The 16,981-nt window shown below is 45.4% G+C and overlaps 1 protein-coding gene across 1 annotated transcript in view; it reads left to right on the top strand.

Moving 5' to 3' along the window:
* Positions 1-16,981, top strand: part of LOC122938623 (cytochrome P450 2F2-like) — a 201,258-nt gene that overhangs the window by 137,545 nt on the left and 46,732 nt on the right. Inside the window, exon 8 of the mRNA XM_044294272.1 lies at positions 7,305-7,446. Coding sequence (XP_044150207.1) covers positions 7,305-7,446 — 142 coding nt within the window. The remainder of the gene's footprint in view (positions 1-7,304; positions 7,447-16,981) is intronic.

Here is a 16,981-nt window from a genome sequence, read left to right as displayed (position 1 = left end):
AATACAGGCACAGCAGTAACGACAGATTTAGCCTGATATAAATTGTAGGCCTAGTATTTAGGCGCTGGATGACAGGGATACGTTTACGGACAGAAATAGACTTGGAATTGCACAGTAGCGTGTGTGTGAAGTTATTGAGAATGACCCTATCTGCACCTTGAATCTAATATACCATTTTAGGAATAGATTTAAAGTAGGCCTGATACAGCAGAAACCACTAATTTATAGAATTGCTAAATTGGGAATTGTATTTCAACCCAGAACAAAACTGTGCTTTGACGGACACTAAATAACTTGCCCAGCCACAGCAATAACCACAGATTTAGCTGAATATAAATTTGAGGCCTAGTATTTAGGTGCTGGGTGACCGGTATACGTTTACAGACAGAATTAGACTTGGAATTGCACAGTAGCGTGTGTGTGAAGTTATTGAGAATGACCCTATCAGCACCTTGAATCTAATATACCCTTTTAATGAATAGATTTAAAGTTGGCCTGATACAGCAGAAACCACTAATTTAGGAAATTGCTAAGTTGGGAATTTTATTTCAACCCTGAACAAAAATATATCCTTTGCCAGACAGCAGACAGTATTACAATTGGCTGGCCACAGCTGAAACACCAGATTTAGGGTACTGCTATTTTGGCAATTGTATTTCACCCCTCAATAAAATAGCAAGCACAGCCAAGCCCCTGATGTAGGATATAGCCAAAAAATAACCACACTATTGATGGTTAAATGCACTTGGTGACAGCTTGACCCTGATGTAGGATACAGCCAAAAAATAACCACACTATTGATGGTTACATGCACTTGGTGACAGCTTGACCCTGATGTAGGATATATCCAAAAAATAACCACACTATTGATGGTTAAATGCACTTGGTGACAGCTTGTCCCTGATGTAGGATATAGCCAAAAAATAACCACACTATTGATGGTTAAATGCACTTGGTGACAGCTTGACCCTGATGTAGGATATAGGAAAAAAAATAACCACACTATTGATGGTTAAATGCACTTGGTGATACCTTGCCCCATATGTAGGATTTAGCCATAAAATAACCACACTATTGATGGTTAAATGCACTTGGTGACAGCTTGCCCCATATGTAGGATATAGCCAAAAAATAACCACACTATTGATGGTTAAATGCACTTGGTGACAGCTTGAACCTGATGTAGGATATAGCAAAAAAATAACCACACTATTGATGGTTAAATGCACTTGGTGACAGCTTGACCCTGATGTAGGATACAGCCAAAAAATAACCACACTATTGATGGTTACATGCACTTGGTGACAGCTTGACCCTGATGTAGGATATAGCCAAAAAATAACCACACTATTGATGGTTAAATGCACTTGGTGACAGCTTGCCCCTGATGTAGGATATAGCCAAAAAATAACCACACTATTGATGGTTAAATGCACTTGGTGACAGCTTGACCCTGATGTAGGATATAGTAAAAAAAATAACCACACTATTGATGGTTAAATGCACTTGGTGATACCTTGCCCCATATGTAGGATTTAGCCATAAAATAACCACACTATTGATGGTTAAATGCACTTGGTGACAGCTTGCCCCATATGTAGGATATAGCCAAAAAATAACCACACTATTGATGGTTAAATGCACTTGGTGACAGCTTGACCCTGATGTAGGATATAGCCAAAAAATAATCACACTATTGATGGTTAAATGCACTTGGTGACAGCTTGACCCTGATGTAGGATATAGTCAAAAAATAACCACACTATTGATGGTTAAATGCACTTGGTGACAGATTGCCCCATATGTAGGATTTAGCCATAAAATAACCACACTATTGATGGTTAAATGCACTTGGTGACAGCTTGCCCCATATGTAGGATATAGCCAAAAAATAACCACACAATTGATGGTTAAATGCACTTGGTTACAGCTTGACCCTGATGTAGTATATAACCAAAAAATAACCAGACTATTGATGGTTAAATGCACTTGGTGACAGCTTGCCCCTGATGTAGGATATAGCCAAAAAATAACCACACTATTTATAGTTAAATGTACTTGGTGGCAGCTTGTGCTGGCGCACCACAAGACACAAAATGGCCGCCGATCACCCCAGAAAAAAGTGAATGAAAAACGCTCTGGGTAGCCTAAAAACAGTGAGCAATTGAATAGCAGCAGTTCAATGATCCACAGCTGTAGATCGATCACTGACTTAAGTCTTTTGGAGGAGTTAATCACTGCCTAATCTCGCCCTAACAGTCGCAGCTGCAACCTCTCCCTACACTGATCAGAGCAGATTGACGTGCGGCGCTACGTGACTCCAGCTTAAATAGAGGCTGGGTCACATGCTGCACTGGCCAATCACCGCCATGCCAATAGTAGGCATGGCTGTGAAGGCCTCTTGGGGCAAGTACCGCTTGTATGACGCTTGTTGATTGGCTGCTTTGCAGCCTTTCAAAAAGCGCCAAGAAAACTACGAACACCGAACCCGAAGCCAGACTTTTACTAAAATGTTCGGGTTAGGTTCCGTGTCACGGGCACCCCAAAATTCGGAAAATTTGAATCGTGAATTTTAATTGTGAATATCGCCACTTCAAGAATTTGCGATATTTAGAATATAGTGCTATATATTTGTATTTGCGAATAGTGTTGGTTGTGAATATTCTAAATGCGAATTTATCATGAATTTATCGTGAATATCGGCACTTAGCGACATCCTTAGCAACCAATAGGAAAGTTGCCTACCCCTTAATGTTGATCGTGAATCTTCTAAACGCAAATTTTTATCGAGAATATATTACATTGCCGATTTCCGCAATCATGTGAATAATGACTGGAGATCACGAATTCTCAAAATTTATGGTGAATATTCGGCAAAAAATTCGCAAAATATCACAAATTCAAATATTGCCTATGCCGCTCATCACTAGTTCTGACCCACACTGCTTACCATGCGGCTGATATTTCCTGCTTGGTGTTGGTTGAGCTAGTGTGCTGCTCCTGCTCCTCCATACTTCTTTACGATAAGTGCATTTTGTTGTTCGCTTATGTGTTTTGTAGTTTAGGTCTCATGGAGTCGCTGGTTCCTTCATCGGGGAAGGAACCAGTAGTCTCATTCTGCCACCGTGCCTAGGGCTTCAAGGGTCTCCAGGGCTTAGGTTATGGTGTATGAGTTTTTACACCTTCAGGGTCTACTCATACTGGCAGGAGTCAGGGAGAGGTCTAGGGATTCCTAGGAGGTCACCATCCCTCTTCCTTAGCTTTGAGGCCAAGACTCTGGTCTATTTCCTTCTGTGTGTGTTCTGGTGTTATCCCCTCCCCATTACGTCTGACAGTAGGTGATTTTACCCCCAACACTCCGGACTGACTGAATGCTACCACCGCTGCTTCCGTAAACCCCTGCACCACTACTTTCTGGGCAGGTAGGCTCCTGGTAGGCTCCTGCGAAACGGGTGGTCTACTCCAGGCACGTTTGGCTCCCGACCTCCCACTGCTGCCACCCTGCTGACTCTTGGCCATGCTAACGACTTGCTGGCTCCGCTGCTGCCTCACGGGCAAGCTGCCACCCACTTCTTCCAATGATAAAGCCCCTAATTCACCCAGCTCCCAAGTGCGATCAGCTTCATCATCATCATTGAGTAGTGTCTGCACCTCACTGATGTCCTCCTCAATAGTCTCTGGGTCAGGAGCCTGACTGCTCGTAACACCAGCTCCCACGCCACTCTCCTCATCACTACTTGCCCGCCTAGCGGAGGAGGCGGCAGATTTCTCCTCCACATCTTGGCTGGCCAGTAGCTGCTGACTGTCCTCTAGTAGCTCGTCCTCACTGTATAGTGGAGCTGAGCCCACAGCATATAATACTTGTCTGACTGAGGGAACAGAAAAGCAGAACAGGACAGTGGCAGGTTGAGGACAGGTGAGGGCACAGGGCTTGCTCCTGGGCCATGCCAACTAAGGGGTGTGTCTGAAAAACCCACCGACTCTTAGCTGGGGGTGTCTTATGTCACTTGGGACAAAGCGGATGACCGAGTCAACTATTCAAGAACCGCTGGGTTGCTGGTCAATACACGACCGCTAGATGACACCAGGAGCTCAGGCCTCTTACTGGGACTCCTGCTGCCACAAAAATAAGCCCTTTTTTGGCCACTTATACACGCCACAAACAGTGGCGTTGCTAGGGCTGGTGTCACCTGGTGTGGTAGATAATGGTGTTACCCCCCCCCCAAGCCCCCCTCATTCCCGAAGCAATAATTTTTTTGCCATAAATGGGGGCTATGGGGGTGCTACTGCCGTAGGGGGACATCTGTTAGCTCAGCAGACCCCCCAAAGCTTAGAGCCCCAGAACCCCCTTTCCCCCCTGTTGGCAGCAGCTACCCTTGGTCAGGTGCACCCTACTTTCGCTGGCTGGCTGACCGAGACACCAAATGCTGTTGAATTTCTTCTGGTGACCGCATCTTCGTGTGGTCATCGTGTTCTGCTGAAGTGGGCGGACGGCTAAGCAGACAGATCACCTACGGGGGGGGGGGGTTGGATGTGCTAGCAGACAGATCGCCCATGGGGAGGGGGTGCTAACAGTCCTAACAGTCAGATCGCTTACCGGGCAGTGGCGGATCCAGAGCCTGGTCTCGGAAGAGGCACTTCCAGATTATTTTCTGTCCGCCGCCACAAAACAATGGTGCTTATAGAATAGACTACACAGTGTAGAGGTATAATGTATATTGTGTGGCACAGTGTAGAGGTATACTGTATATTGTGTGGCACAGTGTAGGCTATATGTGTATAACAAACATATTTCATATGAAAACTTACAATTACTTGGCCATTGGGGATCTCAGACACCACTTCACCACTTCGGCTGGGGGGCTCGGTGGAGCTGATGTTGTGTTTTATCCTAATAAGAAAGATTTCATAATAAGGGATAGAGGGATAGTAGAGCAGGGAGAGGCTGGTGCTGCTACTAGGGGGCTCATACCATGGGGGAGTAATAAAGCCCACCATAATGCCCCCCCCCAGTAGAAATAATTCTCCTTATAATGTGACAGTGCAAAAAATACCCCCTTGTAATGTCCCCAGTTGAGCTAATGTCCCCATAGTGCCCCCATAATGTGCCTCCTCTCCCCCCTTCCCCATAGTACCCACCATAATGTATCCCAGTGTAGCGGTCAGAGGAGGGAGAGACCGCAAAGCAGGATTCAAGTACAGTACAGCAGACAAGGAGATTGAAGATAAACCGGCTTTATTAAAGAACAAGATGTAACTGCCGGAAAATCGGATTAACAGTATAAACAGGTTTACACAGAATACTTGAACAAGAGCTAGAATAAATGCATTCTACAGCAAACACATCAGAGTCCAGGCTACACTCAGGTGATATACTCCTATCTAGCCCTGCTACCCAGAGGACGCTTTTACAGCGCACTGACTAAGTCCCTGACTCTATAACCTATCACAGATAAGCACCGGTGCCGCTCACAGTTCTGCAGATTCTCCTTGATCCAATAAGGAAGCAGTCTGGCTCCAGGTCCGGTCGCTGGCTTGTCTGTCTTTCTCTCTCTGGTTACAGCAGATGCAGATCTTCTTCAGCTCTGGCAGGAAGGATCCAGCTTGTACTGGTCTCTGACACATGGTCCCACTCCTCTGGAACATATGGTACAGTCCTCTTTCTCTGGGTCACAGCTTCAGCCCTTCAGTTCAGAGTCTATCTTGGCCTGTCTCCAGCACAGCCAGCTTCTCATGACTCCATCAGTCAGGGTCCATGTCCCATCACTAGCCTTAACTTGGCTCCTAACATGGCAACCATCCTCTCACAGCTCTCAGGGCCCTCCCATCTCTAGCCAGGACTCAAACCCTGGGAATTTTTGGCTCCTCCTACCTCTTGTGTATCTCAGAAACAGTTCAGCTTCCTCTTTCTCAGAGCCACAGTGGCCTCTAGTGGCTGAAATAAGTCATTACAGTCTATGTAGCCCAATATTGCAGATATCTGTGAAAAACAGTATTCTAGGGGCTGACTCTTACACCAGTATAAAATGCTACTGTACAGAGCCCCCCATATAAAATGCCCCTTCTTTGTGGCCTCAGTAGATGCCTCTATAGTGCCCCCAATAATGTGCCAGTAAGAAGTGCCCCCAATAATGTGCCAGTAAAATGTGCCCCCATAGATGCCCCCAATCATGTGTCAGTAACAAGACCACCCCTCCATCATGTGCCGGTAAAAAGAGCTCCCCCCATCATGTACCAGTAATAAGAGCACCACCGATCATGTGCCAGAAATAAAAGGCTCAGCACCCCCATCATGTGCCAGTAACAAGAGCCCCCCCATCATATGCCAGGAACATGCCTCTCCCTCCCCTGCCCTGCAGCAGCATCTATCTGTATCGCTGTCCTGAGGATGGCAATACAGATGACTATGGAGATAAATGAGTGCTTCCACAATGGAAGCGCTCATCTCCCTGTGCCCTGCCGCCGCTGCCATCAGTCTGGTGTCACCCGATGCGGCCCGCACCCGCTGCACCCCCCTCGCAACACCACTGGCCACAATAGGCTTTAGAACATATAACTGCACCGCTGAATAGCAAATAATATTATCTAATACACGCCAAAAAGGGCTGCAATTTTTTCACTTCACCACACAATGGCTAATAAGCCCTTTTTTCCTCACTAATACAAGCCAAAAAGTGCTTTAGAACATATAACTGCACCGCACAAGGGCAAATAAGACGTAGAAATATTTCCTTGTAATAACCCCTGTTAATGGCGGTATCACACAGCACTTGCACCCCAATAATAAGAACAGTTTGCTGGAATTACAGAGCTGTATAAGGGCAATGTGGATCCGCAGTCAGTGCAGCAAGGTGTAATAGGATTGTTCCTATATACCCAGACTGTCACCTCCCCAACTGAACCCTGTTCTACATAAATACTGTGGAATGATTTCTAGCACTGTCCCTAGCGCCTGCTGACGCCTCTCCCTGCACTAAGTACACTGGCTGAATCCAAGTTTGCTGAGGCTATTTATTGGGCTGTGACATCACAAGGCTGATTGGCTGCATGCATGGCATTGTGGGTGATCCCTCATTACCAGAGTTCCTTGCTCCATGTCCTAACACGTGCAGCAGCCATTTTAGGAAAAAATGCGATTCGTTACCACGAAGCGTGAGGAAATTCGGAATTGGTGCAAATCGAATTTTTCCTGAAATTCAGATTGAATTTAACTTTGTATAGTATAATAGATATGGAATTCATCTACTCTACAATCCTCACAACCACGATACATTTATATAACACATGTCCTTTGCTATTATCAGGGAGCGACCGTGATTCCCTTCCTCTCATCCGTCATGACCGACCCATCTCAGTGGGAGACTCCGGAAGTATTCAACCCCGGGCATTTCTTGGATGAGGATGGGCAGTTCCGCAACAAGCCAGCCTTCATGCCTTTCTCAGCAGGTAAGTGACTAAAGACACTAAGATTTAGATAGAAGCAAAGAGAAACAGAGCGAACATCTGGGATGAGTGCTTTAGAGATGCAGAAGCTTTGGAGACATGAAGGTCTCCCCCTCATGCATTGTACGTGGTTTTTTAATATATTTATTAAAGGGACACTGTCGCCTGGATTATACTTGCTGAGCTAATAACTTCACCACATTAGTCTCCACAATTTACATTAAAATATACTAGTAATACTGCCCTGTGTCTATTATTTGGTCTGTAAAATTGGTTTTATTAATAAACAAAGTACCTCAATAAGGAGCCCAAGGGGACGTCCCTCCGGCAGTTGGAGCCCAGCCGCACCCATTACTTTGGAGTCCAGCACCGCCCCAATTCTAATTTATTCACTGCTCATCACAACGTAATATTTGTGTAGCTGGCGCATGCGCAATGAGTTCTGTGAGGCCGATGCCAGGACACCGCGCGGGCGCTGACATGTGTATGCAGGATGCATGCATGAGATTACGGGCGCTGCACAAGCATTACGGTGCGTCACTGGATCTCTGGAAAATGCCTTTGCCCTGCACAATTAAGCGCAGGGCAGAGTACTGGAGCTGGGGTTGCCACCTTTTCAAAAAGCCAAACCCGAACAGAAGGTGGGCGAAGTCAGCGCTGCCCTGGGCTAGCATCGCATCACTCCCAGTTGATCGCTGTGCCCGGGTCTGAAAAAGGCTTGTATCCGGGCACAGGATTACAAACACAGACTGTCCGGGTCATTCCTATACGGGTGGCAACCCTAATTGGAGCATGAACTTCTCTGATGCTCATATCAGCTCTGAACCGGAACAACTAGTGTTGGGTGATCATGCTCGGCCAAACACCACGTGTGCTCGATTGCAATGCTCGAGTCTCCTCCCCGCATGTTTGTTGGCTGCCACGCAGTCAATAAACATGCGCAAAGGTACTGGCACTCACTGTAATGCCATAGCCATGCTGGTGAAACCTATATAGCACCCAATGACTAGTGATGAGCGGCAGGTGCCATATTCGATTTCGACGAAATTCGCGAATATTCGATAGAATATTCATTTTATATTCGTCGAAATCGAATATTCGTCATTATTCTTGTTATCGCGATTAATATGCGATTTAAATAATCGAATTTCGATTTTAACTTAAAGGCTACTCTCCTATTGAAATCTCAATTCGATTATGTCAAGTTATAATAATCGAATTTCGATTTTAACTTAGCACTGCTATATGCCATATTAGGCTAACTAATATGGCATATAGCAGTGCTAAGTTAAAATCGAAATTCGATTATTATAACTTGAAAAAATCGAATTGCGATTTCAACGTAATTCTCAAATCCGACAGTACATTCTAGTATATGGAGTCGTTCCCATGGTGATGGGGACGCTCCATAAGCATGGAATATGGCTTCAATGGCTTGGTAGAATTAGCGAATTGACGAATATATTCGTTATATTCCACAAAACGAATATAACGAATGTATTCGTCATATTCCACAAAAGGAATATAACGAATGTATTCGTCATATTCCACAAAACGAAGATAACAAAGTATTCTGCATCTTCATTTTAGCTACCTATTCATCAACTTCACTAATTCTAGCAATGATATAGGAAAGTTGACTATAGAGACAGCTAAGTATAATTCGCTATGCGATTATATTACTGCTTTTTTTTTAAATAAATAGAATAATTATAATACCTGATAATTATTATAATTATACTATTTATAAAAAAAGCAGTCATATAATCGCATAGCGAATTAAACTTAGCTGTCTCTATAGTCAACTTTCCTATATCATTGCTAGAATTAGCGAAATTGATGAATAGGTAGCTAAAGTGGAATATGACGAATACATTCGTTATATTCCTTTTGTGGAATATGACGAATACATTCGTTATATTCGTTTTGTGGAATATAACGAATATATTCGTCAATTCGCTAATTCTACCAAGCCATTGAAGCCAACCATATAGTAAACCAGGTCCAAGTTGGAATCGCAATTCGATTATTTCAAGTTATAATAATCGAATTTCGATTTTAACTTAGCACTGCTATATGCCATATTAGTTAGCCTAATATGGCATATAGCAGTGCTAAGTTAAAATCGAAATTCGATTATTATAACTTGAAAAAATCGAATTGCGATTTCAACGTAATTCTCAAATCCGACAGTACATTCTAGTATATGGAGATGTTCCCATGGTGATGGGGACGCTCCATGAGCATGGAAGTCGGAAGAAGCGGCAACGGGCACTGACTGGAGCAGCCAGGAAGCCAGGAATCCAAAGGACAGGTAAGAACAACTTTAGGGAAGTGGGAAAGAAAAAAATATAACAATAAAAAAAAAACAAAAAAAACGAATATTCGAAATATCGAATTTATATCACTATATTCGAAATATTCGCGAATTAGCGAAGTGCCGATATTCTCGAAAAAAATTCGATATTCGAATATTCGCGCTCAACACTACCAATGACACGTTCGGATCAGTCTTAGTCAGGGAGAGCTGCAGCACAACGGACAGATAGTGTAGGGACAGGAATTGGTTTGTTTTTTAGGCAGGGTTTACTGGTGAAAGGAGTTAGAGACCCAAAAGTCCTTTTAAGGACTATTGCTTTATCTGGCTGCCATATATATTATTAGCGCAACCTGCGCTAATGTCACCACCAGACATCTGAGAAGCTCTGACAGATGCCTTTCAGAACCTCCTCCTTGAGCTTCCTTTGTTTTGGTTTTCAGTTCCTCATCTCGTTTGCCTCTCTCAGCTGTCATGTAGTTGGACTGATTGCATACCTTTAAATTCCTCCCCATAATGCATTAGTGTGCGGTTTATACAACTTCCTGGAGTGTGTGTGCATGCTGATCCTATTTCCCAGTCTTCTACAAGTAAGTGTTGTACATTCATTTGTGATTTTCTGTTTGCTGGATCCCAGGGGACCCTGACTCCCTCCGTGTCTAGTGTAGGGAGCCGGTGGTCGTGTCCCCTCACTATTATAGGGTGTTCAGGTGTTATACAGTCGAGGTACGAGGATATGCGATCATCTACCATTGGAATTTTCGCATAGGCTGAGCAGTCAGGGAGAGTGCCAGGTCTGATGCAGGGGTCTCCCTTTTTGTTCCTTAGTTTTGGATCCAGTGAGTCATATATTCATTGTGTGTTGTCTTGTTTCCTGTACACCTTCCGTGACATTATAAACCGCCAAAACCGTCTCAAGCATGGATCCGGTTTCACTTTTGACTGAACGCTTGCAAGGTCTTTCATTGGAGGTAGCAGATCTCCGTAAGACTCTTTCTCAGTTTCAAGTGACCGGTTCAGTTTGCGTTCATGGAGTTTGTTCTGAGCCTAAGATCTCGCTCCCGGATATGTTCTCCGGGGGTAGTGAGAATTTTGTGCGTTTTAGAGAGGCTTGCAAACTCCATTTTCGCCTTCTTCCCCATTCCTCTGGTAATGAGGAACGGAGGGTGGGGATCATTATATCGCTGCTCAGGGGTAACGCTCAGTCATGGGCCTTCTCGCTGCCGGTGGGGGCATGGCCCCCCCGTTCAGTGGATGAATTATTTTTAGCCCTGGGTCAGATATATGATGATCCGGATCGTATTGCTTTGGCTGAGTCTAGACTACGTCTGTTATGCCAGGGTAAACAATCCGCAGAGATATACTGCTCAGAATTTTGGAGATGGGCAGCTGATACTGGTTGGAATGATGCTGCACTCCGAAGTCAATTTTGCCATGGTCTTTCAGAGGGATTGAAAGATGCATTTGCCTTTCATGAGAGGCCTATGTCCTTGGACTCTGCTATGTCTCAGGTCGTTTGTATTGACATGCGTCTTAGAGAGAAAGGAGAGATCACTCCTTCCTGTCATACTCAATCCCAGGACAGTGCAGCGGTCTCATTCTGTGCGCAGGGGTCTCAGTCGCTGTCAACCCCTTCTGAGCAGGAGCCCATGCAGCTGGGGTTGATTGCCTCTGACAATAGAAGATTCAGTCCGCATGGGAAGGTTTGTTTTTGTTGTGGAGGTATAAATCATTTGGCAAATGTTTGTCCCTCTATGAGATTCAGGCAGTTTTTTGGGAGTAATAAAGAAACAAAAAGGAAAAAAAACCTTTAAAATGTTCCATCTCTTACTATTGGCAGGGTTGAGGCGGAAATTGAAGGTTTTCCGTTTGCTTGTAGTTCCCATTTTGTCCTGCCTGCCAGGGTGGCGCTAGAGAGCAAGATTTTTTTTTTGTGAGATTTTTGTAGATAGTGGAGCAGCTGTCAATCTCATTGATAATCAATTTGCGATAACTCATGGTTTCCAGGTATGCACTTTGGGAAAGGATATTCCTGTTTTTGCTATTGATTCGGCTCCACTTTCTCAGAAATCATTAAAGGGCATAGTTCAAAATATCCGTTTAATTGTGAGTGATGCTCATGTTGAGGATGTGTCATGTTTTGTCCTTAGCGGATTGCCTACTCCTCTAGTGTTGGGGCTACCCTGGCTCACTAGACATAACCCCACCATTGATTGGCAAGCGAGGCAAATAAATGGTTGGAGTGACTTTTGCAGAGAGAATTGCCTCACGACATCTGTTTCTGAGGTTTCTACTAAGACTGTACCATCTTTTCTCTCTGAATTTTCGGATGTCTTCTCTGAGAGTGGAGTTCAGGATTTGCCCCCGCACAGGGAGTATGATTGCCCTATTAATCTCATCCCAGGCGCCAAGCAGCCTAAATCTCGTTTATACAATCTCTCCCAACCTGAAAGGGTCGCTATGCGTGCTTATATCTCTGAGAGTCTGAGAAAAGGACACATACGAACCTCGAAGTCACCTGTTGCCGCTGGTTTTTTCTTTGTTAAGAAAAAAGATGGTTCTTTAAGACCTTGTCTGGATTTCAGGGAGCTGAACAGTATCACTATTCGTGACCCTTATCCGCTTCCTCTGATCCCGGACCTTTTTAACCAGCTTGTTGGGGCTGAAGTTTTTTCCAAATTAGATCTAAGAGGGGCATACAACCTGGTCAGGGTCAGAGAAGGAGACAAATGGAAGACGGCCTTCAATACCCCTGAGGGCCATTTTGAGAATTTGGTTATGCCTTTTGGTTTGATGAATGCCCCAGCCGTTTTTCAGCATTTCGTGAACAGCATTTTTTATCATTTAATGGGAAAATTTGTATTAGTGTATTTGGATGACATTTTTATTTTTTCTCCTGATTTCAAAACTCATAAGGAATAGTTACGTCAAGTCTTGCTCATCCTGTGGGAGAATAAATTATACGCGAAACTGGAAAAATGTGTGTTTGCGGTTCCAGAAATTCAATTTCTGGGGTTTCTTCTCTCCGCTTCTGGTTTTCGCATGGACCCCGAGAAGGTCCCCGCTGTGCTTGAGTGGGAGCTTCCTGAGAATCAGAAGGCGCTGATGCGTTTTTTGGGCTTTGCCAATTATTACAGGAAGTTCATTTTGAATTATTCCTCTGTTGTTAAACCACTCACTGATATGACCAGAAAGGGGGTAGATTTTTCTTCCTGGTCAGTAGAGGCACGTAAGGCCTTTTCTAATATCAAGAAGAGTTTTGCTTCCGCTCCCATCTTGGCACAACCTGATATTTCTCTACCCTTTATAGTTGAGGTTGATGCTTCTGAGGTGGGTGTGGGTGCGGTCTTGTCTCAGGGTTCCTCTCCTGCCAAATGGCAACCGTGTGCCTTTTTCTCGAAGAAACTCTCCTCCGCAGAGAGAAATTACGATGTGGGAGATAGGGAGTTGTTGGCCATCAAGTTGGCTTTTGAGGAATGGCGCCATTGGCTAGAGGGAGCCAGACACCCTATTACCGCGTTTATTGACCATAAAAATCTGGCCTACTTGGAGTCAGCCAAGCGTCTGAACCCGAGACAGGCCAGATGGTCTTTGTTCTTTTCAAGGTTTAATTTTGTTGTCACATTCCGCCCTGGGGTCAAGAATGTGAAGGCAGATGCCCTGTCACGTTGTTTTCCGGGAGGTGGGAATTTTGAAGACCCGGGTCCCATTTTGGCTGAAGGTGTGGTGGTCTCTGCTCTTTATCCTGAATTGGAGGCCGAGGTGCAGTTAGCCCAGTCAGAGGCTCCTGATCTTTGTCCTCCTGGGAGGTCGTTTGTGCCTCTCGCTTTAAGACACAAGATTTTTAAGGAACACCACGATACGGTCCTTGCTGGGCACCCGGGGGGCAAGAGCCACAGTGGATCTCATCGCTCGGAGATTCTGGTGGCCGGCGCTTCGTAAGTCGGTTGAGGGTTTTGTGGCAGCCTGCGAGACTTGCGCTCGTGCCAAAGTCCCTCATTCACGGCCATCAGGTCCTCTCCTTCCCTTACCCATTCCTTCCCGTCCTTGGACACATCTGTCCATGGACTTCATAACGGACCTGCCTCGTTCCTCGGGGAAGACTGTGATTCTGGTGGTGGTGGACCGTTTTAGCAAAATGGTGCATTTCATCCCTTTTCCTGGCTTGCCCAATGCTAGGACGCTGGCTCAGGCATTTATTGATCACATTGTCAAATTGCATGGTATTCCTTCAAAAATAGTCTCTGATAGGGGCACGCAGTTTGTTTCCAGATTCTGGAAGGCTTTCTGTTCTCGCTCTGGGGTTCGGTTGTCATTCTCTTCTGCTTTCCACCCGCAGACGAATGGCCAGACAGAGCGCGTCAATCAGAATCTGGAGACATATCTGCGCTGTTTTGTGGCGGAGAATCAGGAGGTTTGGTGTTCTTTTCTGTCCCTTGCTGAGTTTGCTTTAAATAACCGTCGTCAGGAGTCCTCTGATAAGTCACCATTTTTTGGTGCATATGGGTTTCATCCGCAGTTTGGGACATTCTCGGGAGAGGGGTCTTCTGGTTTACCTGATGAGGACAGATTCTCCTCGTCTTTGTCATCTATTTGGCAAAAGATTCAGGATAATCTAAAGAGCATGAGTGAGAGATATAAGCGTGTGGCAGATAAGAGACGTGTGCCTGGTCCGGACCTGAATGTTGGTGATCTGGTGTGGTTGTCTACCAAGAATATCAAATTGAAGGTTCCCTCCTGGAAGTTGGGTCCTAAGTTTATTGGGCCTTACAAAATCCTGTCTGTCATCAATCCTGTTGCCTACCGTCTTGATCTTCCTCAGACTTGGAAGATCCATAATGTTTTTCATAAGTCCTTATTAAAACCTTATGTTCAACCCATTGTACCCTCGTCTTTGCCTCCTCCTCCGATTATGGTTGATAGTAATCTTGAATTTCAGGTCTCTAGGATTGTGGATTCTCGTGTTGTCCGCGGTTCTCTCCAGTACCTCGTTCATTGGGAGGGTTATGGTCCTGAGGAGAGGATGTGGGTCCATGTGATGGACATTAAGGCCACTCGTCTCATCAGGGCTTTCCATAGGTCCCATCCTGAGAAGGTGGGCTCTGAGTGTCTGGAGTCCACTCGAAGAGGGAGGGGTACTGTCACCACCAGACATCTGAGAAGCTCTGACAGATGCCTTTCAGAACCTCCTCCTTGAGCTTCCTTTGTTTTGGTTTTAAGTTCCTCATCTCGTTAGCCTCTCTCAGCTGTCATGTAGTTGGACTGATTGCATCCCTTTAAATTCCTCCCCATAATGCATTAGTGTGCGGTTTATACTACTTCCTGGAGTGTGTGCATGCTGATTCTATTTCACAGTCTTCTACAAGATAAGTGTTGTACATTCATTTGTGATTTTCTGTTTGCTGGATCCCAGGTGACCCTGACTCCCTCCGTGTCTAGTGTAGGGAGCCGGTGGTCGTGTCCCCTCACTATTATAGGGTGTTCAGGTGTTATACAGTCGAGGTACGAGGATATGCGATCATCTACCATTGGGATTTTCGCATAGGCTGAGCAGTCAGGGAGAGTGCCAGGTCTGATGCAGGGGTCTCCCTTTTTGTTCCTTAGTTTTGGATCCAGTGAGTCATATATTCATTGTGTGTTGTCTTGTTTCCTGTACACCTTCCGTGACAGCTAAATTGCGTGCAATTGTTTGGCCACTGCTGACGGTGACACAACCTCTGCTACATCTGTTGTGTTACATTTGTGCTGTGAAATTCAGTGCAATTGTTTGACCACTGGTGGCAGCAACAATACCTGTGCTACATCTCCTGTATTAAGTTTTAGCATCCTAAAAATCTGTGACATTAATTGTTAATTTTTTCATAGCCGCTGGTGACAGCAACATTACCTGCGCTACATCTCCAGTATAACATTTGCGCATCCAAAATATCAGTAACATTCATTTTTTTTTATTTGCGCATACACTTACAAAACCTGTGCTACTGTACGCGTGACATACTTTCAATCATATATACAATTTAATATGCAGAAGGCGAGCAGTAAGGGACGGGGAAGTGGCCGTGATGCTGATGGTGCACGCAGAGGCCGTGCCCATGGGCGCAGTGAAAATGTGCCTGCTGCCAGAGCACAAGAAACACACTCATCCACGATACCTAGCTTCATGTCCCAGTTTGCAAGGCGGTGCAGGGCACCACTCTCGACGTCACACCAGTGTGACCAGGTGGTCGGTTGGATAATGCTTCCAGTCCGTTAAGCACCATCCTGTCTTCCACAAAGTCCAGTCTCAGTAGCCAAGAGTCTGGTCAACAGAATCCTCACCCTGATACTCCTTCCTCCCACCATGATGGAGAGTCTTGGCAAACAAGTGATCCCACACTCGGATATTCAGAGAAGCTGTTTTCATTGCCATTCCTTGATTTAGGCTTCTCGCCAAGCACGCTTGAAGAGGGACATGAGGAGATCTTGTGCACTGATTCACAAACTCTTGAGCATCCACAGCCAGAAGAAGATAATGGTCGGGAACGGCAATAAGTGTTTCACGAGGTGAATGATGATGATGAGTCACAGTTGCCAATAAATCAACGGCAATTAGTGTATTAAGAAGTTGATGAAGAGGATGAGACACAGTTGTCAATAAGTGAGGTTCTTGTTAGGTCAACAAGTCAATAGGATGACCAGAGTGAGGAAGTGGAAAAGGAGGTGGTGGACGATGAAATTACTGGCCCAACTTGGGAAGGTGGCAAGCCGAGCGAGGACAGCATTACAGAGTGGGAAGTATCCGCAGCACCACAACAGGCTGGAAGAGGCAGTGGGGTGGCAAAAGGGAGAACGCGGGCCACACCAAACAGGCCTTCAACTGTTCCTCGGAGCACCCCCTTGCGGCAACCTCCCTTGCCAAGGGGTAGGTGTTCCGCATTCTGGTGCTTTTTTGAGGAAAGTGCGAACGATAAAAGAATTGTCATTTGCAACCTGAGCAGTGGGGTGAACACTAGCAACCTCACCACCACCAGCATGATCCGCCACATGGCATCAAAGCACCCTAATAGGTGGGCCAAACACCTAGGTCCACAATCAGTGTCTGCGGGTCACACCACTGCCTCCTCTTCCCCTGTGTTATGTGCTGGCTAATCCCCTGTCCAAGACGCAGGCCCAGATGCCTCCCACCCTGCACCTGGACCTTCGCAAGCACCATCAGCGACCACATCCACTTCCGTGTCCCAG

This window comes from Bufo gargarizans, chromosome 5, assembly GCF_014858855.1.
Source record: "Bufo gargarizans isolate SCDJY-AF-19 chromosome 5, ASM1485885v1, whole genome shotgun sequence".
NCBI classification, from domain to species: domain Eukaryota; kingdom Metazoa; phylum Chordata; class Amphibia; order Anura; family Bufonidae; genus Bufo; species Bufo gargarizans.
Note: the sequence above shows the minus strand (reverse complement) of the source record. Positions and strands in the feature narration are given on the sequence as shown.